Source organism: Oryza sativa, chromosome 2 (assembly GCF_034140825.1).
Source record: "Oryza sativa Japonica Group chromosome 2, ASM3414082v1".
NCBI lineage: Eukaryota > Viridiplantae > Streptophyta > Magnoliopsida > Poales > Poaceae > Oryza > Oryza sativa.
In genome coordinates, this window is record NC_089036.1 from 14309017 (window position 1) to 14335525 (window position 26509).

Below are 26509 nucleotides of genomic sequence, written 5' to 3' on the forward strand. Positions count from 1 at the left end.
TATTGGCATTGTCATGAACCATCACCAATTCACTCCAAACAACAGGACATTTCCCTTTTTTTCCTATTCACATGTAACAATCTTCTGGACATCATAAAAAATCATGATCTATATACAGAGAACAAACTATTATATATTACAAAATGAAAATTATCTCCATAGATTACAGATGAATACTACATTTTTAAATCAAAGGATAGAGACTGAATTGAAATGATCAAATACAGTACATTAAAGACATGTATCAAACATCTGTTAATTTTTGCCACATAATTTGCATACAAACCGTTCTGATAAATGTAAAATTTCCATCAAGAAATTTCTGCCACGAGTTCATCTGTAATGAATGTACTTATCTCCATCCACATCTCCAGCATTACGCGATATGCTATCTATCATGAGAGATTGTTGATCTTAGAGCATGCAAAAGTAATAAAGTGAGGTAGCACATCAGTCCACTGCTCTTTCAAATTCAATCTTCGGATGATCCCTAAGAGTTCTGAGAGAACAATTCCATATCAGTGATAATAACAGTGCAAAACATGGACTAACCAATTCAGCATCATAGATCCTGAAGAATTAATTATGTTTTTCTCTTTTTGCAATACCACCTGATGCATAAAGAACTACACAATATCTAGACAAGTTCAATTATGGAGAATACCATGACAATCCATGTCTTACATTTCTTAGTGAAGGGAGCATAAATACAATACAGTAACAGCACAAAAAAAAGTGTATTGTCTCATCACCCTGAATTGTGCAACACATTTTTAATGCCATCACGCAAATTCAGTTACTGAAAGTTTTGCTCTATGTTAAAAATAGCAAGGTAATATGAATAAGGTATTATATATGTGGAATATTTTCTACGCATATGACTCCAGAAATTATATTTCACATATCGGTTTTAGTTTTCAGCCTTAACATATTATTCATTTGATTTAAGACCGGGCATAAATAATTTACTGCAGCAAAGATTATGCAGCGCACTCATCTAGCTTGAGCATACATGTTCCATTTATAATTACAGGTCACTATTAACCAAATCATGCATACTAACCTTCAGTTTCCAGTGCTATTAGTTACCTAGCAAGCATAATATATCGTATGAGGTGCACAATATTTGGGTTTTTTTTGTAACATAGAAGACCAAATAACAGTCCATACATTATTTTGCTGTCTACAATTAGGATTTGCAAAGTCCAGCATGCATACTGCATTTTGCTATGAATCAAACTAAACCAAAACATAACTAATACAGCCAAATATAAAACAATGAGAAACTGACTTGACATTTTTTATAGGGGAGGGGGCTTGGACAGTCTAATATGAAACAATGAGAAACTAACTTAACCTTCTTATTATAGGTTAGGGGGCTTGGAGGATGGAGGCATGGGCAGTGCGGACGGAGGTGGAGGGACGGATGCGGGAGTGCGGGTGGGGGTAGGGGCACGGGCGGAGGGGTAGGATTTGCAGGCGGCGGTGGCGCGTCCGTCGGCTCGCAGGATTGGATAATTAAATCATCGCAGCATATTTATTTAACATACTATGGCAGTAAGCTCGGAACAAAGAAACATTGATCATAAGAGTTTGATGCTTTATCACTATAATTGGTGGAAACCTTCTGGATTGCAAGCAAATTTAGAGCCTCAACTGACCTGCTTAATTTGATCAATGCAGCAGGGCCTAATCTTAAAGCTCCCGAAGACATTAGCATAAGGCAAGTTTGCATGGCTCCAACTCCTGGCCTCCTGAGAAACCAAACAGGGCCTTAGAAATTTTCTCCTTAGCCACATCAAATCATTCAAGCAAGTTACGTCCAAATAAAAAGAAATAACAGAACCGGGCATAGAATTATGCATCATATATTAGTAACTAAAAGTCATCAGAACATTGCAATATTTAAAATGCCAGAGAAAACACATTTTTACTGGATTCAACCGATAGAGTTTTTTCAAGGATATGAAGCCATGGTTTCATTGTCTAGAGCTCCAAAATTGAACAATATCTCAGCTTAAAGGAAAAATGAAATAATTAATGGCAATGAAATACACGTTGACATATTCATAGAATGATTTTCATTGATAAAAAAACCAAAGTCGTAAGCTTGTAACTTCATGGCTTTTTTAGGAACAATTAAAGTTCTTATGCAAAAAAAAAATCAAGGTGCATCTTGATTTGATTATGCAATACCTTTAGCAAGAGGGCTTCATCAACCAAATTGTGCAATGTCTCATGACCTGCACAGGAAAAATATAACGAAGAGAGTGTCAATTTGTCTAAAATTTGTAAAGACGTAAATCATACCTCGTGGAATTTTCAGGATTAGCTTGATCTGAAACTGCATCTCTTCCTACATTTCCAATAATCCCAATCAACCTATCCATTTGGAATATCCATTTTGAACAATCTAATCCGAACAATAAGACTCAAATCTGCACCCAAATGGACGCCATAGCAAAAGAAAATCACAAAAAATGTACAAATAAAAACCACAGTACTTGATCCATTCAAAGTCAGCCTCACCATCTAATTCCTTACGTAAAGCTCTTTTTTTTACCCAATCACAATATAAAATATATATTAACACAGATGTGACGTGATATTCAGTTAGTATAGATGTGGCCATTTGTTAGTCTACAATTAAGGAATTCAACAACCACCTAAATTACCTTGCTGTACTGTAATTTCAAACTGCATTACCCATTGGTATACTATGCTGGTTCTGGTACCATAGCAGACAAATACATTCAGACTCGAGTAAATTGTAGTCAATGATCTGTTTTTGCTAGTTTGGGTTTTGTACTAATAAAAACTTTTAACCACTGAAAATTACATACTTACCACGAAGGTGGCAAGGCAATCCACCATGGTCTTTGATGGTTTCCCCTGGACTGTAAAATGCAAATGAGAGAAACAGAACGTGAGCGCACACATATAATCAGAAGAAAAAAAAAAGCAAACATTCAATTGGGGGACACTCACAGAACAGAAGATTACTGGGAGCAGGACGAGACAGACGGGCGACGCCATGCTGACCAGAAGCGAGCATCCCATGGCACTGAGCCACGTACCAATCAAATCCCCCAAATTTCTCAATCACGCGAAAATGAATCAAACATAAATCGACATTTCGCCCAGGATAGCCTAAATTAAACATTTAAACCCCAAAAAAAAAAAGCCTAACCCAAGGGGAGAACTCGAGCTGTAAGTTGTCGTAGCCATGGTGGTGGTCGTAGTTGTGGTCATGGTGATCGTGGCCGAAGGCATCGAGCTCGAGATGCACCTTCTCCGCAAGCTCCTTCAGGAGAAGCCACCGCAGGATCTCACCGCCGTCACCGAGATGGAGAGCCCCATCCACATGATCCCGCTCATCGAGATGTTTGACTTGGGTGCAGCGAGGAGGAGGAGATGGGTGGCGGACAGTGGCGGATCCAGAAAATCAGTTTGTTGGTGTCATAACGTATCTATCGGTGTCATAGTATGCTAATTATACTTAGAACATAGTGTTATAGTATATAGATAAGCAGTTTTGTTATATGTTTTGCCGAAAGTCGTCGGTGTCGCCTGACACCGACGCTTATACTGTAGATCCGCCCCTAGTAGCGGACGACGGCGCCGGGGATGGGGAGGGTCGACTGGAGGGAAGGGTTGGGCACCGGGGATGGAGGAGGAGATCGAGGCAGCATGGTGGACGCGGGCATAAGGAGCAGCGGCGACGACGACAACCTGGAAAGATGCGTGGGGGCGACGGCTGCCGGCGAGGCGTTCGCACTACAGGATGACATAGCTTAGCAGGCATTTCAAAACGCCTTAAATGCCTGATTAAACGCCTCAAATGATCTTTCAAGGCATTTTAAAAAGTGCCAAATATACTGTCGACGGGAAAAGTGATTTGAGGCAGTTTTAGAAAACGCCTCCAAAGATATTTAGGAGGCGTTTCCAAAAATGCCTACTTAGGTATTCAGTGGCATTTCTCATAATGCCACCCAGGAGATATGAAGGCATTTTTCAATACGCCAGCTAGCAGATTGGGGGCATTTTTTAAAATGCCAGCAAGAAGATCCATGGCGTTCATTGCATCATTAGTAATTAGTGGTCTTTTCCACAATGTGCTCGCATACAAATTGTGAGCATACCAATATGAGATTGCAACTCAAATAGAGAAATCAAATTTATGATAAAAAACTAATAACAACGATGATTTCTCAGTCACAGGACAAAACTATAATCAACAAGAATGACATGATGCTACTGTAAAGTGCAATTTGTTTTCATCCTCCAGCATATGATGATCACACAATCACAAGTGTCTATATTGCACTTTGTACAAAATCTTGATAGTATAGCTTCGAATTCTTATTGGTGCTATGTTGCACTTGCAAGCCATGTGAAGAAAACCATACAGCGAAAATAATATGCTTCCCCTGCAAAATACGAATTCAAATAGGATGTTCAGATAGCCTGTAATACAAGTGCAACATACGAATTCATTTGAAATAGACAGGCTATCTGCAAATACAAGTGCAGATCTGCACATCTGTATTACATTTACAAGTCAAATGAGGTATCTGCAGAAATTATAATTGTCCATAAAAGTTCTAAGGGAAAGAAACAAATGAGCATAATATGCCAATATGCCAATATGCCATAAAAGGAATCATAGATCAAGAAATAACATAGATGACTATTCACCTTAACTGCAACTTGTGACTTCACAACTTTCTAAAACTTCTACATTGCAAAATATAAACAACTACAATTGAGTTGCTACATTTTACAATTACAAATCCACTTAAATCCTAGTAAAAAAATAATATATCCAAATCAGTAGTTCTATTTCTTATTATGAAACAACAGAGTTGTTGCCATGGTCTTGAGAAAAGACATTCGAACTTGGGATAGGAGACTTACTTTCATAAGCTAGAACCGTGAAGTTGTTAGCACTTGGCTATTACTGAACTTGATAGCACTTAAAAACCAGCGCTGGCTTTTCCAAGACTACTTGTCCTAGAATGTACATCTTCATGTCCTATGTTCTCCTTGTATGTTAGATCATGTATTTGTCTCCTTGGTGCAGATATGTCTCATTGGTCAGATGAGATGTGTCTAACAGCAGTTAACACCTAGAATTGGGTACAAATAATATTTAGCATCTAAATTTTTGCAACCTTGGAGTAACAAACTATGAATTAGGAAAATTGTCTAGTACCGTGGAATATAGTGGACAAGGCGAAGTCTATAAATTTATTAACCCCGATATTATATTCAATACTAGATCTCGATGCTTTCATCCACCCTTTATCCATGATGTTCCAATTATGTTTTGTGCTCTGTTAAAGAATACAAAAGTGTAAAGAAAAAGAAACGTCCAGTATACTCTTATCAAACCATTACAATCAGGCAACCAGCCTAAAAAGAGGCTTTGCCTTGATATCATGCATAGCAACAACACAAATGAAATCAGCAGGAAAGACTTCTTTGCCTTGATATCATGCATAGCAACAACACATATGAAATCAGCAGGAAAGACTTAGGTTGTTTGGGTTATGAATTTTGCTTACAGGAAAGACTGAAGTAAATATAAGCATGTTAATCCCTATCGAGCAAGCTATATATTTTTTTGAGCGGGCTATATATATTCAGATTTCAGAGAACCCAGAACAAATCCTACTATTCAGATTTCAGTGCTACAGCCATTTCAGAGAATTGAAAATATCCATTTCAGATAATTTATACTGCAGCCATTGTTCTGGGAAATGTCAAAAATTGAAAACCAAATCTATACTATATTGAAAACCAAAGTTCAGAACAAGCACTACTGCAGTCTCAGATTTTCAGAACAATCTACAGAAGTTTCTGAACTTATATGCATATATAGGCAGTATATTAGGTCATCTATATCAGAGCATATGGTCTAAATCAAGAGTAGAACATTTTTTTTACTATATAGATCAGATTGTACAGCTACAGCTCTTCGAAACAACTCATGGATTAATTCAAAAATATACTAGGGATGATTTTATAATTTAAGTATTGTACAACCCACAATTCAGTACTGTACTTCCTAGAAAAGAACTTATCACAGCAATTTAAGAATCAAGACATACAAATTTCAGAGAATTTATATTACAGCCAAAGTCTATATAAAAATGTCAGAGCATTTCAGAGAATTTATATGTAGGCATGTATCTACAAACTGCGCAAAGTATATCAAATGAAGTTCCAGTAATATGTATCTAGCAAATGGATTTATACATTCAAATGCTTGCACTCTGATATTTCAAAAGTTCAGTTCTGCACATAGGACCAAAATTCCAGTGTGAATCCTAGGATCCAACCAATAATAACTGAAAGTCCTCGTTCTTTGTGTTGTGGATCTTGGTGGTTGTGAATTTGGTGTTTGAGGGCCTAATGTGTGTTTCACTCGATCTTGAGCACTAGGGTTTGACCAAGAGTTGTGTGGTGTTTGTTACTCTTGGAGGTTGAGGACTCCTAGAAGGCTAGGTGTCACTCCCGAGCCACCGATCTACGTGTGGTTGGCCGGGAGAAGTTTGTGAAGGCCGGATCTCGCCTCCGCAAGGAAAGAGATATCCCTTAGTGGAAGGAGGAGTGCTTAGTGCAACCTCTTGAGAAAAGGGTTAGCAAAGACCCGGCTCTTAGTGGGCTCCTCAACGGAGAGTAGAATCCCCTCAAGGATTTGAACTCCGGGAACAACTCCGTGAACTTCATCGTTGGTGATATCTCTTCATCCTCTCTTTAGCTTTGCTTAATTGTGCCGCTATAGATCTAGTCGCTGTTTGCACTACTCTTGTTTGTGTGCTAGATTTGCTTGGTGTATCTCTTTAGTGGATCAGACAGTCTGATCCAACATCAGACTATCTGATATTTTCAGATAGTCTGACTGTGGATCAGACTTTCCGACCCTATCTCAGTTTTAGCTTCCGCATAAAGTTTTAAACTTAGCCTATTCACCCCCCCCCCCTAGGCCTAATTGACCCTTTCAATAACACACACTATAAATCGCCATTGAGGTCACTATGATTAGATCAGATTCTATTTAGGTCTAATCTAAAACATCTACACAACACCAAACATCTCCTAACCAATAGATCAAGCAAATTTCTCAAATCCTATCACGATTGAGGTGAGAAGGGTGGGTAGCGATAGGAACATACCTTGTACTTGCTGCAGTAGGCCGACGATCGTCCTTGTCTGAGGCAGCGACAGATCGCGATGTAGGGGCCTAGGGCTTGAAGCGGCGATGGGGAATCGCAGCGCTTGTGTGTGGAGCCGCGATGGAGCAACGGGTGACGGTCGACTGTCGACGGTGTCACGGCGCGACGGGCGGGGCGCAGGGCTCTCGCCGGCGGCAAGTCACCCCCACGAGGTCACCGGGCGGCTGGGGCGCAGGACGCTCGCAACGCGATGCGCTGATGCGGCGATGGGCGCCGGTCGACCGTCGACGGCGGCACGACGGGACGGGCGACGGGAGGGCGGGGTGCGGTGCGGTCGCCGGCGGCAAGTCACCGGCCGGGCGGCGGCCAGGAGTCGCGCGCTTTGCCAATTTTTTTTCGCTCGATCTGATCTGAGAAAGCTAGGGATCGGATATGGTAGCGTCCGCGTGATTGGTGATTGAGTGGTGAAAGGACTAATTTCTATACCTTAAATTCTTTTAGGGTTCTTTTTGCATATGTGACATAGATTAGGAGGCATTTCTCTCGAAAGTGCCTTCTATCTGTTGCCCTGGCGATTTTGCAAAATGCCCCCAAATAACATAAAATTTACGGCGTTCCGTGATTACGCTTGAAATAGGAGATTTTCTAAGGCGCTAATGAAAATGCCTTGAAAGCACATAGTTTTTGAGGCGTTTTTCTTTAAAACGCCTTCTAATGATAAAAGTATTGAAGGCATTAATTAAATTTGCCATGTATAGGAATATTTTTTTGGCATTTTATGAAAATTGCCTTTAAAAGAGATGATTTGAGGCAGTTTTAAAGAAATGCCTTCCACCAAATGCCTTTAAATGACATACATCCGGTAGTGTCGTCAGTACGTCGCTGCCACCGCCACTTCAAGCTTGGCTGGTCGCGTCCATGCTTGCCACACCAGGAGGTGGTCGCTGGGCGATGGGGGTGGGCGGTGTAGTGCACACGGAGGAAGGGGCGGCGATGACGCAGGGTGCACACAGGAAGGAGCATCGGCGGAGGGCGTAAGCTGGGGCGTAGGCGGAGAGATTCGTTTTGATGGCTTGTTTGGACTTTGGAGGGTGTTGTGGCGCTGGATGGGGGAGGGAGCGGGTTGGGTCGGGGACAGTGGTAGAGGCAGAGGTGAGCTTCGTCGGGACTCGGGAGGGAGAGACGGCGATGGCTGCGCTTGAGGTGGAAGGGATCGAGGAGGCGCTCATTGAGGGGGAGGAAGGAGGACGAAGGCGGCGTCAGGACGACAGATCGGCGGTGGCTGCATGCAGTTGATACGGAGAAGATCGCAGCAGCGGTTGAGAGGAAGGCGGATCTTACATCGCTCGGGAGAGGAAACGTGTGCGAGTCTGCAGGATGAGAGCGTTGCGGAAGTGATCTGATTCCGGATTGCGGGGCGCCGTTTTTCTTGGGTGATTCCGGATCGTGATCCAGTCGCACAATGGTGGTGCGGAGGAGTGCGCCCCTCCGTTTTTTTTATCGAGGATGTTTGAGCGTTGTATCACACGTGTATATTGGCTTCACCATCATCACTACGGATTTTTTAAGTAATAGAGATTATGTTGTTATTAATTGTCGCCGCCACGACGTTGCCATTGCCGCTGGCGGGGTGAGTCTGATTCGCGAGCGTTCGCGACAAGCGAACGGACTCCAACAGTTCTCGCTTCTCCGCTGCATATATGCATGCACGTGATTAGCATCTAGTAGTATCTCACGAATGTTCCAAGTGCCGTTTCATCTCTTCTTCCTCATAACTAATTACATGCCTAATTACATGCTTAATCGTGATTAGTAATGACTAACGTGCCGGTAGTTTGTTTCTTCGGTTAAAATACTAAGTACACGCATGCTTTATGTTTTCTTGTTACAATTTGTTTGGATTGGACTTTTTTAAAAAAAAAATAATTCGGTGATGATCAACATTTTTTTATTTCTATATAAAGTTTACATATAGAAATTTATATATATATATAATCTACATATAGAAACTTTATGTACATAAAATCTACATATAAAAACTTACATACATAATCTATATGTATATATAGAAAGTTTTCATGAAATAATTCATATAAAAATATTTCTGTTAAAGAAACAATAAAAGGAATTAAAAAAAGAAATCTGAAAAAGAAAAAGGTAGTGAAACAAAAAGGATAAAGGACCACGTAAAAAGAGGAAAACCGAAAATTGGAATGGGAGGAATAATATTGCTCCCTTCCGACTTCTCCTCCGTTGCGATCCCTTCTCCGTGGCGCCATTCGCGAATGAAGTAGTTGGCGAACGTTCATCCATTAACCTTCTCGTGTCCGGGGAGCTACTGCCGTTGTTGTTAGCACTCGCCCACCCATTCGCATTGCCGTTGTTTTTACCGTGCTCCACGTGCAGCGCCGCGGTAAGCACGGTGGTGGTCGCTGGAGCTGACGAGGCGGCGTTGGCCATGCTGCAGCCGATAGAGCGCGTCTGATACGGGGGAAAGCCCGACCTTCTCGACGTAGGATCCGGAAACACCGTAAAACCTCACGAACTGGATGAACAACACGTTGCCCGTGCAACACACCTTTCACCATGAATTCGCAAAACCACACGCTTTGATAGGTTGATCCACTTAACCACGCAAAAGTGAATCTATTGCCCCCTCAATTCCCTGCAAGGAAAAGTAAGAACAATCTATGGCAGAACTCCCAATCCCTCTCTCTAGTTTGGCGGCGGCGGCACAAAACCTAGGAGAAGAACAAGAGCAAATTTGCTGCAATTTTCATTAGAATAAATGTTGTCCCCCTCATGGGTCGTGCACAAAGGCATATATAGCCATTACATGGGTTAGAAACTAACTAAGAATCAAATACATCACAATATGGAAATTTCTCTACAGCACCGTCAATTTGTTTCGGCTCTTGCGGTGAAACCAGAAGGAATTTGTGTCGTGGGCCCTATCCACCACGTGGGCCATGAAGTTAGCTTTCCAACGAGTGCTCACACGTCCAAAACGGACTCCGGACGAGAGAGAAACAAGCGTTTTAGTCCATTATATTCAGGCTGGCCCAAACCGAGTCCGAACTGAATCTTTCCTTTCTTATCTTGAAACTCCTGGTTTTGGAAAGCTTCAATCCATGGAGAAATAATAGATGGACTCCTTCCCAACCCAAGATGGGCCATATGATAGTATAACTCTATCCAACCATGCCGTGCAAAGCCGACGCTCATCACCATTGTTGTTACTTGCGCGTCACCCGGTCTGCCCGCACAGGATGTCTTCAACTTGCAATTGCCGTTGGTAGAAAGCTCGGAATGACATGCCGTTTGATTTGATGGAAAGTAGACTTGATAACCTTTCCTAATATATAAGCCATTCATGTTGAAAGCCTTCTCATCAATGCAGAATTCGCCATGAACTTCACGAACAGAATAGCATCCGATCTTCCACATGTGCGCTGCTACACCCGTCACCTTCGGCTGGACCCCATGTTGTTTATGCCAGCCAATGGTCCAAATCTCTCATGTCTGAAAGTAATCAAGTGCAAAATATTATGTAGCATCAAATTCTCATATATTTCACGCATAGACTTAGAGAGAAACGAGTTCACCTTATATTCTGATCTGCAAGTAAAGAACAATGTACTTTTGATAGGTATATCTGCATCAGCGTCAAGCTGATGGTAGTAGGGGCATGTCTAGGTGTCCTTGAGATGTTTCTTGTTTCTCTCCTTCTTGATGTTTTCCCACTTCGGCAACCTCAATGACGACACGCCGCCGCCACTAGATGTCCTCGTGTCGTACTACTCTAGTGGCGGCGCTTGAATGGTGTTGGCCTCCTTGCTCTGTGGATGTAGTTGGAGCTGGGACTGTGGCATCATTGGTATTATGTGGTGCTGAAGCTGAATCGGTGGTGGTGTTTGCTGATGATGCTGCGGTGGTGGTACAGCGAAAGACAACGGCATGGACTGTAGCTGCAGAGGTGGTACAGTGATGGACAAGCTGTTGACCCTCGATATGAAGGAGATGACGACGGCGGCGGCACAGGAGATGGCAAATTGGCAATAGCACGCTACTGGGTAAGGCACAGGGGCATTTTGGTCACTCCGCGTAAAATATCGGGCCCACTAAAACTTCGTCATCACGGATACACTATTTTAATCGGCGCGGTGTCCGCTGGCAAATTACTACTTTTATAGAGTGTTTTCCCCAAAAACGTGAGTTCGTGCGGTGTTTCACGGCTAAAACCACGAAGTTGGCCCAGGTGGGGTTGGCCGAGGGCCCAGCTCTGATACCAAATGATACAATGGCCTAACTCTGCTCTGATACCAAATGATACATCTGGCCCAGGCCCAGGTGGGGTTGGCTGAGGGCCCAGCTTTGATACCAAATGATACATCCGCCCCAGGTGGGGTTGGCCGAGGCCCAATAAATTATGGGGTTGGCTCCAATAAATTAAGGTTGCCCCAACAGTTGCCGAGACCCAATATATTAAGGTTGCCCCAACAGTTCTTAGGCACACCCACTCGGGGAAAGGCCAATCTCCCTAAAAGATTAGTCCAATAGGGGAGGGGTGGCTCTCCCTTTTAAAGTGGCTTCCTCCTCCCAAGCTAAGCAAGGTGAGATTATTCAGAGGTTCACACGGTCGCCGCCCGACTACAACTAGACAACTTGGCCCCTTATTGCGTCTTTGCCAGCGGGTAATAGTGGATGATGCCCTCATCAACAATTTCAAACACCACAATTCAAATTCATCTATCTACCCTATAATTCACCAACTGGGTCTTACATCCTTCATACTTCATCTATCCTATAATTCACCAACTACCTCTTACATCCTTCACACTTCATTCATCAAATCCAACGGCTCATATTCCTCTACCCCGATCGAACGATCGAGATCAGCTCTACCTCTCTTCCGGGTGCGATCGCTCATCACGGCCTCTGTTTCCGCGCTCCCCTGCCAAACCCCCCCACACATCACGCCCTCACCCCTCCCCGTCGCGTCTTCAACCCCCGCCGGCGCCGAGTGCGCCGCTCGTCGCGCCGCCCACATCCACGGTGAGACCCTCTGGATCTGGCAGTCTCCGATCCCCATCACCGTACCCCGCCTCCGCCTCACCGCAATGTCACCCGATTCCGCGCCGCCAGTTCACCGTCGCCCGGATTGACCACCGTCCCCCGCCTCTCCACCGCGCCGATCTCCTCCGCGACTCCCACCGCCGCCGCCGCCGCTTCTCTTGGTTCTCGATTTTGGTTTGGTTTGCTCCGGATTTCTTGAGTCGGGGAGGCCGGGAGGGGATTCGTCTCGTGATTTTCTTTGTCTATTGTTTGATTGATCTACCTATTCAGGAAAATGATCGAGGCAATCGACGAGTACAGCGCCGAAGATCCGCTCCAACCATGGCTAGAGTAAGCAATAAATTCCTCTCTTAGTCCGGTTAATTCATACCAGTTGGTTGAGCCGAAGGATTTTGGCATTTTAGGGATTTATCTGTGGTTTCCGCAAGCTTTGCTGCTCATTGCTGGCCTTGTCTGCTTCCGACAGGAGGGGATTGCTCAAGTCGGCTGGTGGTGATCTACGACCAGACGACGACCTCTACAAGAAGGATCTCCGCTACCTCAAAGTGTGACTGGAATATGTGAGTTCATGAATTCAGATTTGGTTCTGAGGTGGATTGGTTTGGTTTCCTTTTGACATCCAGCTTGTGTTTATCTTTTCATGCATGACGGCGGGGAATTGTGCTGATTCCTGGAGGCTAACCCGATCAGTCAGAGCCATACCAATTACTACTTGTGTAATGCGTTGGTAATATATTGAACCACAGGGTAATCTCTCTCAATAATTTAAATTGGCACAATTAAAGATGTTGGATTAATTGCATCAGTGTGACATCCATGATTTGTTTAGCACTCTGGGCAGTTTTACTGCAAATTTGTTGGTTCTTAACTCTGAAGAATATGTCTAGCTTAGATTGGATGTCTGGCCATTGGGGAGATAGACATAGCAGGATATGGTAGTGCATGCGTTCGCGAAAAAGGATATGGTAGTGCATGAATAATATGTTTAACTGACTATGATCCTACTGCTTGTATGTTCACATCAAAATTTTTCTTTCTTAAAGATCTGATAACGTGGGGGATGCATGTATGTTTGTGATATGGTTCATCAGTATGGATGCATCTTGTCACCCTGAAAGTATACGGTTGCCATCCATGGAATAAAGGGGTGAAGAAGATGGCAAGTGTCAATTTAGAGTGGTAATTTGGGAATCCATGTCGTATGCTTGTCTTAGGAGCTTATGACCCACGTAGACAAGCATGTGGCAATACTACAGTAGCATCTTGGCTTAATCATCTTATCAATTGGAGTATTGTGCATGAAAGTCAGATAAAGGTTTACGACTGAATATGATTGTGTGTTTAAGCCAAATATAATAAATTAATATGCTAATCTTAATTTATTTTCATGATTGTTGATTTGTAGGTAGGTATGCTTGCATTTTCTCCCGAGGGAAAACTCAAATAGTCTCAAATTTAGCTTACAAAACAGGAATTGAAGATCTATGATTTCTCCATTTTTCTTTAAATTAAAATCTGTTTTGCAGTTATGAGAAAACAAGGCCATTTGTTATTCTTATGTACGAGTACAACGCTTTGGCAGCAAATTTCTTTACTTACAGTTTCACATCTTACTTGGAGTGCACTGTATAGAAAAATATGATTCAGATTGCATTTCCCATTAAGTATACGCTTCAATAAGCAATTGCGAGGGATGACCTTTGCATCCTTCTAGCTATTTATTTTCCACTTAAGTTCTATGGAGTATCACATCATGTGTCAGTTTTTGATGGCATGCCATCGACGAAGCCAGTCGTGCCTTCTGCTTGAACACAATGGACATTGCCTCCCCACTTGAACAGGTATTCTGTCATGATGTTTTTTTTGACTCCTAATTTGCACTGTGTTGAGATGAATCCTTCTGTACAGACCAAATCTGGAACCTCTGCCTTCATGGACTTCACAGCTCGACAATTCCATTCTCCAAAATCTGTTGTACAGAGCAACAAGTGCAAGACATCACCCTTAATGTTCAAATATATTATGCAATATAGCCTGATCACTTAATGTTCAAATGTGCTCAAGCAAAGTTCCTGCAGTTGCTATTTTAGAGATGTGCAAGAGATAGAATCCCAAATTCTAGAATTGAGGTCATGTCCATGCTGCAATATCCTGAAAACAAAATCAGAATATTACCTTCTTGTATTTGTTCTCTGTAGGAACATGGGCCATTTCGCTAACCCGAAATGATTGGGTGTTAAAAACAAATTGCTTTCAGATATTGCATTTGCCTTATAGAGTTGTTTCCCTTTTGCAACAATGGAGACCTTTCATCCCTTCGAAACTGGCAGGGTACTTGGATGCTTTAAAGGGATTCTTGCTTGCCAAAATTCACGAGATGTGAGGATCAAGTCTCAACTAATGATCAAGAAGATGGATTTTCCAACTAGCTATAAGTATCCAGCGGTTCTGCAACTGTTTGCTATCATTTTTGTGCCGAGATGGAATGTTCCCTAGAGAGATAGCTTAGGTTAGCTATCCAGCGGTTCTGCAACTGTTTGCTATCATTTTTGTGCCGAGATGGAACGTTCCCTAGAGAGATAGCTTAGGTTAGCTTGTTCCTTTGTTCTGTAACTCAGACTGGCTTGTTCTGCCTATTTGCTGAGCCAACAACTTTGCCTTTGTCCGATGCTGTTGCAAGTTAAGCTTGAAACCCCAACAATACATGTATCATACTCGTGCTTTTAGTAAAGCTGGGCGAAAGCCTTTTGTCTAAAAAAAGGTCTGATACCCTGATCACAAGAAAATAATGTGAACAGATAAACAAATGGTGGCAATAAAATTCAGAGATGTCTCCGATACCTCTCATATATGTGTGAGAAAAAAATGCTAATTAATTTGGTGAATACAGCTAGAAATTTGCAAGTAGTACAAAAGATTACCGTGGCGTTAGCACGGGCATGCTACTAGTCTACCTTATAATCCACCTACTGGGTCTTACATTCTTCATACTTCATTCATCAAATCTAACGGACGAAAATGATCGAACCATACCTCCCTGACCTCCCACCGCGCGTCGCTCCCATCCCACGGAATCGCCGCACCGCTCCCATATCCCAATCCCACGGAAACCGCATCCGCCATCATCGCCGCACCCTCGCTCTCCCCGCGTCGCGCCGACCCCCAATCCCAAACCCCCCGCAGCAGCTCCACCTGCGCCGCCGCCGGATCGATGGGAACGAACCCCCGCGCTCGCACCAGCATCCAGATAGGCGCCGCCTCACCGATCTCCTCTGCGCCGCCGCCCACGATTCGCCGTCGTCGCTCACAAATCGTCGTCGAAGATTCGCTGCCCGTCGTCGACGACTTCATCGCTGCCACCTCCGACTTCTTTGCCCTCGATCTCCGTCACTGAGCGTCATCCACCGGCATCCTGATCACCGCGTGTAGTCTTCGCTCCGGTAAGTTTACGTTAATAGACTGATTCATGTCTGTTTGCTATTTTTATTGTTCGCGGCTATTTGTTCTAATCACCCTTTTTTTTTTGCGGGAAGGGTTTATAAATTGCAGCAGCGAGCCAGCGAGGCGATTCATCGATATTAAAATGTTGTGCATATCTCATATCTGTCATCTCGTAGTATGATAGCTTGTGTGTTATAGCTCGTGGACAACGACAATTTCTATAGATTCTTGTTTACAGCATGAACCAACTGTGAACAATTGCAATCTTTACTTGTTGATGATCATGGGTGAAGCTCACGTGTCTTTTCTCTAGGATTGGTCACTGATATGCCATTACAGTTACACCTGTGAGTTTAATATTTTTTACCCTACGTATATCGCTCGCATTGCAGCTGGTTTATTCCATAATAAACAACTTCTTTTCACAAGGTTATCAGTGATTAGATTCTTTGGGCATACGAATCTTTAAAGTTTGATTTTCTTTTTGGCATGTTTGGATGGGTATTTTGATTTAATCTAGATCATTTTACGTTTTCATTTTTTACGGAATCTCATAACTGTACTTTTGTAAAATCATGGGAAAAGAATTCCCATGTGCTCTCAGGGAAGGAGAAAAATAAGAGGAAATGTTAAGAAAAGAAAGGGCATCTGATCACCCTTCTTATTTTTAATGCAATTTGTAGACAATTATGCAATCGATTCCCTCTTAGTAATTTCTAATGGAACAAATTTGTTGAAGCAAGGGAAAATTGCTTACCCTTGCTTAAAATTCAGTTCAGTCTAGAAACTCATGCAGCCCAAAAAGTTTCCATTATTTAATTGTTGCAATTTCCAATCATGCTTTAAAAACCATAATGTTAGTCATACTCAAAACCATACTGCTAGGAAGTAAAAACAGCACCTACACTGACTCACCTTAATGACTATGACAATTAGATTTAATGGTGGTTACAGAATGAATCATGAATACTGTGTTCTCAACATATATTTGCAGAATAAATTTTGTCAAAAAAACTCAAATTCCTTGGATTAATATCACTGTCTTGGTAGTTAGTAATATTTAACCAGAATATGGTTCCTTGGATTAATTTTACTTTCTTGGGAGAAATTATATGGCATTCTCTTCATTTTTTGTATGGATGAGGACAAGTGTATAAATTAGGTGCCATTCTCTTCATTTTTTTTGCATGGAGTATCACAAGTATATAACCAGCGCTGTAACTTGTTGTCACCCTTAAAAAAATCACTTGTTTTCAAATTGATAAGGGTACAGGGGTACAGAATTAGCTCTGTCCTACGATTGCGTTAACTATTCAGGTGTTATATGCCTGTTATAGCATATATCAATACCATAGAGGTCATTTTTTAAAAAATTCAGATGCATGACTATATACGATAGTGCTGATTGGAAAATATGCTGAGACTATGCCATGTAAAAAAAGTGAAACAGGCAAACAAAACTGAAAATAATCTATGCATCTTATCCTAGGAAAATAGTTTATGTCCACTTCCCTGAGTCCCACGTTTACGTTTACAATTCATGTTTTGTGTTGTTTCAGTGTACTATTGTGAACTGTGGTTTCTAGGAGCTGATTGGGAAGCTGTTGATTTTTAATTGTTCAGGTTTGCATATCATGAAAGATCCCATATTGGAGATTACTTGTATATAGCATACGGTAAAATCACCAATGAACAGAGGTAAAATTACTTGTCTATAGTAATTTTCCACTGTACATAATATTTCTTTCAAAAGATAGAATGCAGCCTGGTAAAAAAACCTGGGACAACGTGCAGCAGACAATGATCTGTGGAACCATGGTTGTGGCTGATGCTTTTTGCTGGAGAATGGAGTGAGGGTTGATGCATCATATATTAAAGGTAACTATTTTTCAGTATACCGGGCTGAGGGTAGCATTAGTTTTTAGGGTTATATATGTATGGATTTTATCTTAATGTCGGAGCTCTATTGACGATGGGTTGAGACTTGATCCCATGTCGTTGGTTTCAGAATTTCAGTCATATTCAGCATTTTGACAGCATATGGACATGTTCAGAGTAGCATGTACTGTCTGAATTTACAGTGGTATACATGCTGATAGTAGCATGTACAGATGTAATTTCTGGACTTTGGCGTGCTATTTCACTGCTCTTGCTCATCGAAATCTTTCTGCTCATGAACTGCTCGATTTGATATCATGTTAAGTGATCAGGTCCCATATTTGAGATGATGTTGTTCTTTTCCAGTGCATTCCTTACTTCTATGTACTTTTCAAATAATCTTCGATTTATCAGTACAAATAATTTGTGCTATTTCGGAATGTTTTCTTTTCCAATTTTCTATCAAAAAAAATCATGTGCCTCATGTTTATGTTTAACAGTGTGGTTTGGCATCTATTGAGCTACAGTGAGTGTTATTTACAAGGTAGCCAATGACAACAGAGGTGGATGCCTACATCATGGTCTTAGCCTCGTAGGGCACATGAAGGGGCTGTCCTGGTGAAGTGCTGGGGAGGCGACGACCTCTGGGGCGGTGAGGTCAGCTTGACTGCATGGTGTGTACTTTGACTGGTATTACATGATTTGGTCAACTTATCGTTTTGAAATATGATACACTGATTTGCATGATTTTGTGTTGTACCTAATTGGCAGGATTGTCAATAGTTGTATTATTCCCCACTTGATGATCAAGCATGATTCCCCTTAAGATATGGTGTTGTTTAATGTTGGTGTTTATGCTGACTCTTTGCCATGTAAAACATTGAGCAAGCTAAAATTTAAATGAACTAATTTATGCTGATCAAGGCCTAGCATTTTTCTTTGTTTTGAAACACCTTTCGTTTCACCTCTCTGTAGCACAAGCAAGGCATTTCAAGTTCAACACAATGAAGTGCATAATGGGCTATTGGGCTGTTAAATAAATCTGAAGCATGCAATGGCTGTAGATACCTTATTACTCTCCTACATATTGGATCAATCAGAATTGTGGAGGTTTTGTGGGGATCTGGATAATATTTTTCTGAATCAGTGGTCATAGTATGCGTATAATAGATTATTATTGAGAGAATTCCTTGCTACTTAACTAGATTTGTAACCCCTCCCGAATTCCTTGCTACTTAACTAGATTTGTTACCCCTCCCATGCGATTCCCAGAGATGTATAGTTATCAAACCATCAAGTGGTTATTGTGGTTTATGTGTATTACATTTTGTATTAAGAACAACGGAATGTGGAAGCATTTTTCTGGCGATTTGGATGTGCAATATTTGAACTACATAAAATATTATCATAGCGTTAGCACGGGCATATTACTAGTAATTAAAATTTTCAAACATGGAAATATGGTGTGGGCACAGTGCCATATACAACAACATGCAACCAAGATTTATAATTCACCAATGAAAATGAAAATTGCTCATAAAAAATGGACTATGTGAATCCAATGATCCATTATATAAATTAAAAATAACACATCCTACAAGTATGAAACAAGTATGAATGGTTCGATTATAAATAACAAATATGAAAGTAATATAAATTATTGCAGAAATAATTAACAAAAAGGACTCCAAAGGCCAAACGTGGTAATGACATATCCTACTAGTAAAGGACACATGGATCATAATTCCTGTTAACTATGCTATAGTTTATATTCAAAATTTAGATGGATCGCAAAGAAAGAAACAGTGATACTGTCCTTAAGGTTGTAAAAATCATTCATATTTCCATGTTCAGATAATGCAAACTGAGTAGGCTATATTCTATTAATCACAATCGATAAATGAATTGTACTTCATTTGATAATTAACAGTGATAATTTCCAAGTATAGTGCTCAAGAACAAAATAAAACACTTCACAAAAATCTGAAACCTGATCTGGACAGTGGGGGACATCGTCGGAGAGGGCGCCATGGACGAGGGGCACCTGGGGTGCGATCGCCGCCAGAGACAACACGCGGGAGAGAAAAAGGGGGAAGAGCGGGAATTTTCTCCCGCGCTTCTCCACCATGGGTCCACAAATGAGCCCCAGCACTGGGGACCTAAGGAGATTATTTGTGTGCCTTCCTATTTTGGGGGTTTTAGTAAGGGTCCTGTTGGATCTTAGTTTTTGGTCTTAACTCTCAAAACAGTTTTTGGTCTTAACTCTTAAAAATTGTTTGAGGGCTATGTTTAGAGGCTATGTTGGAGATGCTCTAATACACCAAGCGATACATGTATTTTTTTTCTTCTTATAGAATTTTCTTTTAAATTACTTATTCGATTTATAATCCGATTACACCATTGTGTTTGTTGCAATTAAATCTTTACAACAAGATCTTACATTACTATATTTTGAGAAAAGAAATATCTACATTGTAAATTACTTTTATTATATATGTAAGTTATTTTTATCATATATATAAATTACTTTTCGATTTGATTAAATTACTTCTTATATATTCATAATGTTGTGAGTTGTTTATTTTATTATTATTTTTAGTCAATTCCATAATTTTTGCTGATTAAATTTAATTTCTAGATAGACTCATGTTTTTACCTCCATAACGAATCTACTTTTAATGTCATGATAAAGTTACTTCCTTTTGTTTTAAGTTACTAGTGGGTGCCCCTGCGTTGCAATGGAAGAAGAAAATATATTTATGAATTCAAAACACACCAAGAACAATGATGTTAGATAATCATCGGGTGTATGTTTGTTGTATCAAAAACATTAATACACAATAATTATATCACATCTTTATAGTGTTCCTAATTAAATAACAAGAACAATAAAAAATAGTTGAATAAAATATCACGGTAAGAAATAAAATAGTGCCCCTCTAATCGGAATACCACTTAGCTAAACAAAAAAGTTAACTCATGGCATACAGAGACATGAGTAACATTATGATCATGCAAAAGAAGGCGAATTATGATGAAGCAATGCAAGCACAAGAATTGTTAATAAATTCCGATTCAATCTTCATTGTACAGATAACTACAAATAACACCTTGGTCGTCACAAGCTTGGACAGAAGCATTGTTTCATAAACTGAATTTCAGCTGCTCCACAAGCTTCAATCTCCACGGTACAAATGACAGTACCACATTATTAACTATTCGAATGCTAAATGGAGAATGGTGCAATGATTAGTCATCTACAAGGTCCTAGTGAATTTGAAATAAAGTTGATCAGTGGCATTACGTGTTAAACATCAAAGTTCCAGAAAAACAATTGCACCAAATTTAAATAAAGATGGGAATTATCTTGTTGCAAACCCCATGATAGGTAATCGACGATAATTAAAATTCTACAAATAATGCACAAGAGTGATTCTCCAGTGCTCTCTATTGATAATAGAATTAATCGGAGCAATTTTTTTTAAATCTAAGGGATCAGATCTATTCTACTACCAACTTAGTAAATGGTAGTAGAACCATGTAAGGGTATAATTGTCTAATAAAATAATAAAATAAAAACATCGGAGAAAAAGTCAGACAAATATTTTTGACTCAGCTAAAACTTAAACTTGGGCTTTCTTGTTCTCCATGATGAATCAAGGCGGCGGCACGAGGCTTTCGGTCCTGATCGAGGACAGATAAGCAATCTTGCGGCCTGGCTACCCAATTAGCAGCTACCGTGTTAGTTTTGATGTGAACATGTATTCATGCATCTTCATCCAAACAAATCGTATAGGAGTATAAAAAACTGAATAGCGCTATTCAAGTGCATGAGTTGCTTGATATATATGACAAGTGATCCTCTCACCGCAAATCAAAGGCAAGAGATAAAAAAAAATAATTTCTCATTATGCGCGAGATCTAGTCATGCAAATTTCTCGAAGAGAAAAAGAATAGAAGGCACAAATCATATAAAGAAAAACTTAACATTATAGCCTAATAAATCAATGGCTAAGATCGTTTCTACTAATAGTATCATACAGCAGAGAGCACCGGAGAATCACTCATCCTACAGATATTGCTGTTGCTCCTCTTCGTTGATGCAGATTGGACGCCATGCGTAGCATCAGCGTCACAGACCATCTCTAGGCAGTGCGGCAGCCCTGACAGCTGCGGCAGCAGGGAGATAGGGGACAGGTCAGGGCGACCACGGGGCCCTCGAACTGTTGCCGCTGCTGCTTCGAGCTGCAGCTCTCCGGCCGTCAGATTCCGAGGATGAACAGAAGAGAGTGGGGAGGAGACGAAGGAAGAAGAAAAGAGTAATTTCGTCTATAACATTTAGAATATGGGTTGAAGAGGTAAGTAGTGGTATTTATCTAATAACTCTAAAGTTATAATGGTATAATTCCAAATAGTTGAATTGTAATGGCATATTTTAAAACCATGAAAATTATAATGGCATGATCTAATTAACCCTTTTATTATTGTCATTGAGAAGAGGGAACATTGAGTTAGATAACTCTAAATTAGATGGATGGAACTCAAACATTACAGCAGGGAGAAGACATACATAGTATAGTCTCCTCCAAGAACAACATAATTTTGTACCCCATTGCGTTAATCAGCTATTAGCAACATCCTTGTCTCATGCAGATCGAGGACATATCTGGCAATGGCGGCTCAGATCGAGGACACATGAGCCTATGGCGGAAGAGATTGATAATGCTCCTCTATGGCGACACAGAAGGAGGCCTCCCAGTTGGTGATGGTGCAGATTGACAACTCCTCTCGGTGACGGAGTACACCCTCTGTAAAAAAGAACATGTTGGGCCACAGTAGAACCTGGGCGCCATAAAGGCCATTGTCTACCTCACCCAGGTGATCTCTCGGTATTTCTGCTCTACCATGTCGTCACAAATAGGCAGAATATGTAAAAGTGAGCCTATTAAGTTCAAGAAAACATATTGTTTTATATCGTTTCAGACAAACCCGATTCTATAAATAATTAGGCAAAATTGGTTATATAGCATCGAAAGTTCACGTTTTTGGTTTTATAGCACCGAAAGTTACCGGTTCACTTTAATAGCACCCAAAGTTCACCATGTTCCCATTTTTAACACTTCCGTCAATTCTCGATCATTTTCCGTCCGTCTTGATCCAGCCACACACACGATATGACGTTTTTACCCCTCACAAGTACAAGTATAATGCATATCAATGAGGGGTAGAAATGTTATATCATGTGTGTGGCTGGATCAATAACGATCAAGACGGACGGAAAAATTGACGAAAGTGCTAAAAATGGGAACAAGGTGAACTTTGGATACTATTAAAGTGAACCGGTAACTTTCGGTGCTATAAAACCAAAAACGGAAACTTTCGATGCTATATAACCAATTTTTTCAAATAATTAATATTTGATCTGAATTGAACTTTAAAATTGGTAATTCAGCGACTATCAAGCATCACCCTAAAAACATTAGTGAGTTCACACATAGATCTAATAATTTTTCTCAACATAACTGCAAGATCACTTGAGCTTACATATAACCTGATTTAACCTGGTTTTGCCAACTGGCGCGTTAGTTTTCATCTTTGATTGCTGCTTCTAAGTAATCTAGTAGTCGTTAGTATTTCTTCAAGGAAAAAAAAAGACACTGCAATAATGTTTGAGAAATATTTCTTCTAACTTTGTATTCCACAAGCCGAGAATATCTGGGACACTAATGCCTTTTTTCAGTTGTGATAACTTTTATAGCTATACAGTTTCCTTAATCATATGAGATGCTTTAACATAAAAGTTTTTATAGCCCAAGAGCGATAGTCATTATCCTTTATTTGTTACTATGCATTTTGTGCCTTACCATCTTGCTCCTATGTGTAGAAAGTTGTAGTGCAGAATTCCTTGCAGTAACTTATATGAAGCGATGCCCTGGATGAATTTAGAACCGAGGTAGCTGTCTGCAATCCAGTTTTATGACTGCAAAAAAGGAAAGAAAAATACCTTAGCTTCGATACTGAATACCATCATGTTTTGTTTTCTCACATCAGTGAATTGAGGCCAATTAGAGGGAGAAGAACAGAATTTGCATGAATAAGGAATCATGTAGGAGAAATTTGCAGGAATTATAAACATGTTTACAATACACAAATTATTGAGCGACCAGAATCATGTATGAATGATCCATAGTTATCAACTGATCTACAATACACTAAAGATGCAAAATCTCTGCCTTGACTGTTCACTAAAGCTTTATATCTCCATGACAAGGGATTTGAACATGTATATGCAATTAACAGAAAAAAGATTTGTTAAGAAGAAAATAGAGTGAAACTAAATTCATTTGTGAAACAATAAATCAGCAACTCAACTGAATTTATTAGTCGCACAACTAATGTACAATATATGCCATCAGTCCACATTAACTCGATAGATGCCCTTATTTGGCCAGTGAATAGCAGTTAGAGAACAGACAGAAATTTTGATCAAGCCTGAAGTCCATTCAAGATAGATCTAAAAAATAATAGCTAATATAGATTATGAAATGGACTTCTGGAACAAAGTAATTTATAGTTCTTGATAAATAAGATGATGCAGTAATCTGAAATCTCACATAAATGAAAAAACACAGACCAAAATCCTTTGTGCTCCAAAAGACATAACAGATGGCATAAAATGGAGGCATCAGATTTTTTACAGTTCTCCAAATCGAAGGAGATGCGTACCTTTGAGCTCGATTTTTGCGGAGATTGTGCACATATGCATTTATGCTACTTCATCAGGAGCCCTCTAATTTCCTATTTCCTGCTTAAGAAGAGAACACCTAATCACATGGTTGATCCAATCCTTAGCCATCAACAATGTATTGTTCCATGAAAACATGAGCCATAAACCCTTTTCTATACAGGACATTATATGAAGCAAAGAAGGTGATGTCAAACCATTACATAAACAAATCTAACCATTTCCATGCTACAAACAATGTACTCTATATGTCAAGCAAACTCATGCTTAATGTCATTGTGAGAACCAGGTAATCCAAAAAAAGCATGCCAAATCCAAAGATCTTTCGAAGCAACAACTTCCAGTATTATAGTAGGCTCATGAACATGGCCTTGGTACATGCCAGACCAAGCTGTTGGACAGTTTTTCCACTTCCACATGCAATCTATGTTCCCAAGCATACCTGGAAAGCCTTTTTGTTCTCCAATTGCAAGCAATCTATTAGTATCATCTTGATTGGGAGACCTTAAATATTCATCCCCAAATATTTCAACAATAGCTCTCACAAACCTTCTAAGACTTGACAAAATGGTGTTCTCAGCCATACCAAGATAATCATCCAAAAAATCAACGGGCACACCAAAAGCAAGCATTCGTAAAGCAACAGTAATCTTTTGCAATGGATGTAGTCCAAGTACTCCAGCAGCATTTCTCCTTTGAACAAAATAATAATCATGATTTTGTACTGCATGCACAATGCGCATATACAAAGATTGAGCCATTCTAAACCTACAAGTTAACAAATATAAAAAGTATCATTATAATAGGAACAACTAACGATGAAAACAAAATATTTAAAATGGTGTAAAATGATTATTGCGTACCTTCGACGAAACAAAACCGGACCATATGTAGGATTATCACAAAAATAGTCCCTCATTAATCTTGCAAGTCTTTCCGTTCTATCGCGATTAATCACTACATGCCCCGAAATAGAACCTCTTCTACCTCCTACATTGCGTTGGGCTCGTTGGTGATGCTCTATCATGACTGTTGTTGCCATAATAAACACATCGTCATCATCCGACGACGATGACTCCAAAGCAATTTGCATGGCTACACTACGGCGCCTCATTATGAAGTGGTGGTGGAGAAGCAAGCAAAGAAAATGAAGTGTAGAGTGGTAGAGAGGTAGTATGAGGGGTGACATATATATAGAGGTTTGAAAAACTAGCCGTTGGAATATGAAGAGTCCAAAATGGAGAGTCTGTTGGAGTGGATGGAGAGTGCAGATTTTTTGGAGAGGGAACTAGCCGTTAGGATTTGGAGAGTCTGAAATGGAGAGTCTGTTGGAGTGTGCAGCAGGTTTGGAGAGGAATCTTTTTGGCTAGTTGGCTAAATAGACAAATGGAGAGTCAAAAATAGCGATGCTGTTGGTGTTGGAGATGCTCTAACGTAGGAACGTACATGGACACGTTTCATGGCGACACGCTCCTCCTCCGCACCACCCACGCGCGATTCCTACGGATCGCGATCCACAATCAGGAAAGAAAAAAACATGCTCGCGCCGCTCCCCTTCGCCACTGTTGAACCCTGAGTTACTCTCGACACTCAAGGCTGTTGTTGGCCCGATCTTTCGGTGAGTTGTGATAACTACAATTTAGGAGAAACGTTGACGATCTGACTACAACCGTATGAGACGTTGTGTTGAGCCTTAGCGATCGATACACCTCTCCGTGGGTTGCTGATCTTGCCAGTGCAGATCAACCCTATTCCTGCAAGCAAATCGAAGAAACAAGTAAGAACAAGATAAAAGCAATCTGATATTGCAAATAGGAATTTAATACAAATGATAAGTTAGGGTTCCGAAGAACAAGTAGACGGACGGTCTAGCCGACATGCGCGCTGCAAGCAAGTAGCAATGGCTAAACTTTAATCTATCAAAACCCTATAAACTCTAAAGGGCTACCTAGCTATTTAAGGAGGTGGGAGGTCCTCTAGGTCGTCCTCCACCTGGTTGGGGCGCACCCCACATGGGCCCCACTTGGGCCGAGGTCCCAGACGAAGTTACAAGCCCATAGGCCCATTACAGGTGTTGCAGCACCTTGTTTCTTCAGTTTCTGCCGACTGAGATGGAATTTGACAATGAGGCTGGATCCATTGGAAAGAGGACTCCGAGAGCTTTCCATCAAGTACTCATGGGCCGAAA

The 26509-nt window shown here is 40.7% G+C and overlaps 1 protein-coding gene and 3 long non-coding RNA genes across 15 annotated transcripts; 2 read left to right on the top strand and 2 right to left on the bottom strand.

Annotated features, from left to right (window-relative positions):
- Window positions 1-204: 204 nt before the first annotated feature.
- On the bottom strand, window positions 205-3403 carry LOC107276744 (uncharacterized). Its single transcript, XM_026023448.2, has 7 exons — window positions 3191-3403; window positions 2989-3064; window positions 2848-2897; window positions 2311-2356; window positions 2197-2243; window positions 1662-1754; window positions 205-499 (listed from the first exon to the last, which is right to left on the bottom strand). Exons 2-7 carry the CDS (start codon window positions 3053-3055, stop codon window positions 491-493), a joined length of 312 nt encoding a protein of 103 aa, XP_025879233.1. The 5' UTR covers window positions 3056-3064; window positions 3191-3403; the 3' UTR covers window positions 205-490.
- A 761-nt stretch (window positions 3404-4164) lies between these two features.
- LOC136351261 (uncharacterized) lies at window positions 4165-7602 on the bottom strand. Of its 2 annotated transcripts, XR_010739062.1 has the most exons (4): window positions 7182-7602; window positions 5216-5336; window positions 4918-5129; window positions 4165-4430 (listed from the first exon to the last, which is right to left on the bottom strand). It is a non-coding gene; the product is annotated as an uncharacterized lncRNA (long non-coding RNA). The 2 variants fall into 2 exon arrangements; XR_010739063.1 differs by lacking the exon at window positions 5216-5336.
- A 4548-nt stretch (window positions 7603-12150) lies between these two features.
- LOC136355037 (uncharacterized) lies at window positions 12151-14923 on the top strand. 3 transcript variants are annotated; one of them, XR_010739066.1, is made up of 6 exons: window positions 12151-12236; window positions 12528-12587; window positions 12724-12817; window positions 12934-13004; window positions 13663-14098; window positions 14166-14923. It is a non-coding gene; the product is annotated as an uncharacterized lncRNA (long non-coding RNA). The 3 variants fall into 3 exon arrangements; XR_010739065.1 differs by having other exon boundaries at window positions 12151-12587; XR_010739064.1 differs by lacking the exons at window positions 12151-12236; window positions 12528-12587; window positions 12724-12817 and having other exon boundaries at window positions 12818-13004.
- A 358-nt stretch (window positions 14924-15281) lies between these two features.
- LOC9267148 (uncharacterized) lies at window positions 15282-18945 on the top strand. 9 transcript variants are annotated; one of them, XR_010739067.1, is made up of 6 exons: window positions 15282-15697; window positions 15791-16045; window positions 17322-17396; window positions 17496-17576; window positions 18077-18250; window positions 18552-18945. It is a non-coding gene; the product is annotated as an uncharacterized lncRNA (long non-coding RNA). The 9 variants fall into 9 exon arrangements; XR_001543687.3 differs by having other exon boundaries at window positions 15791-15842; XR_010739069.1 differs by having other exon boundaries at window positions 15549-15697; window positions 15791-15842; window positions 17493-17576.
- Window positions 18946-26509: the final 7564 nt, after the last annotated feature.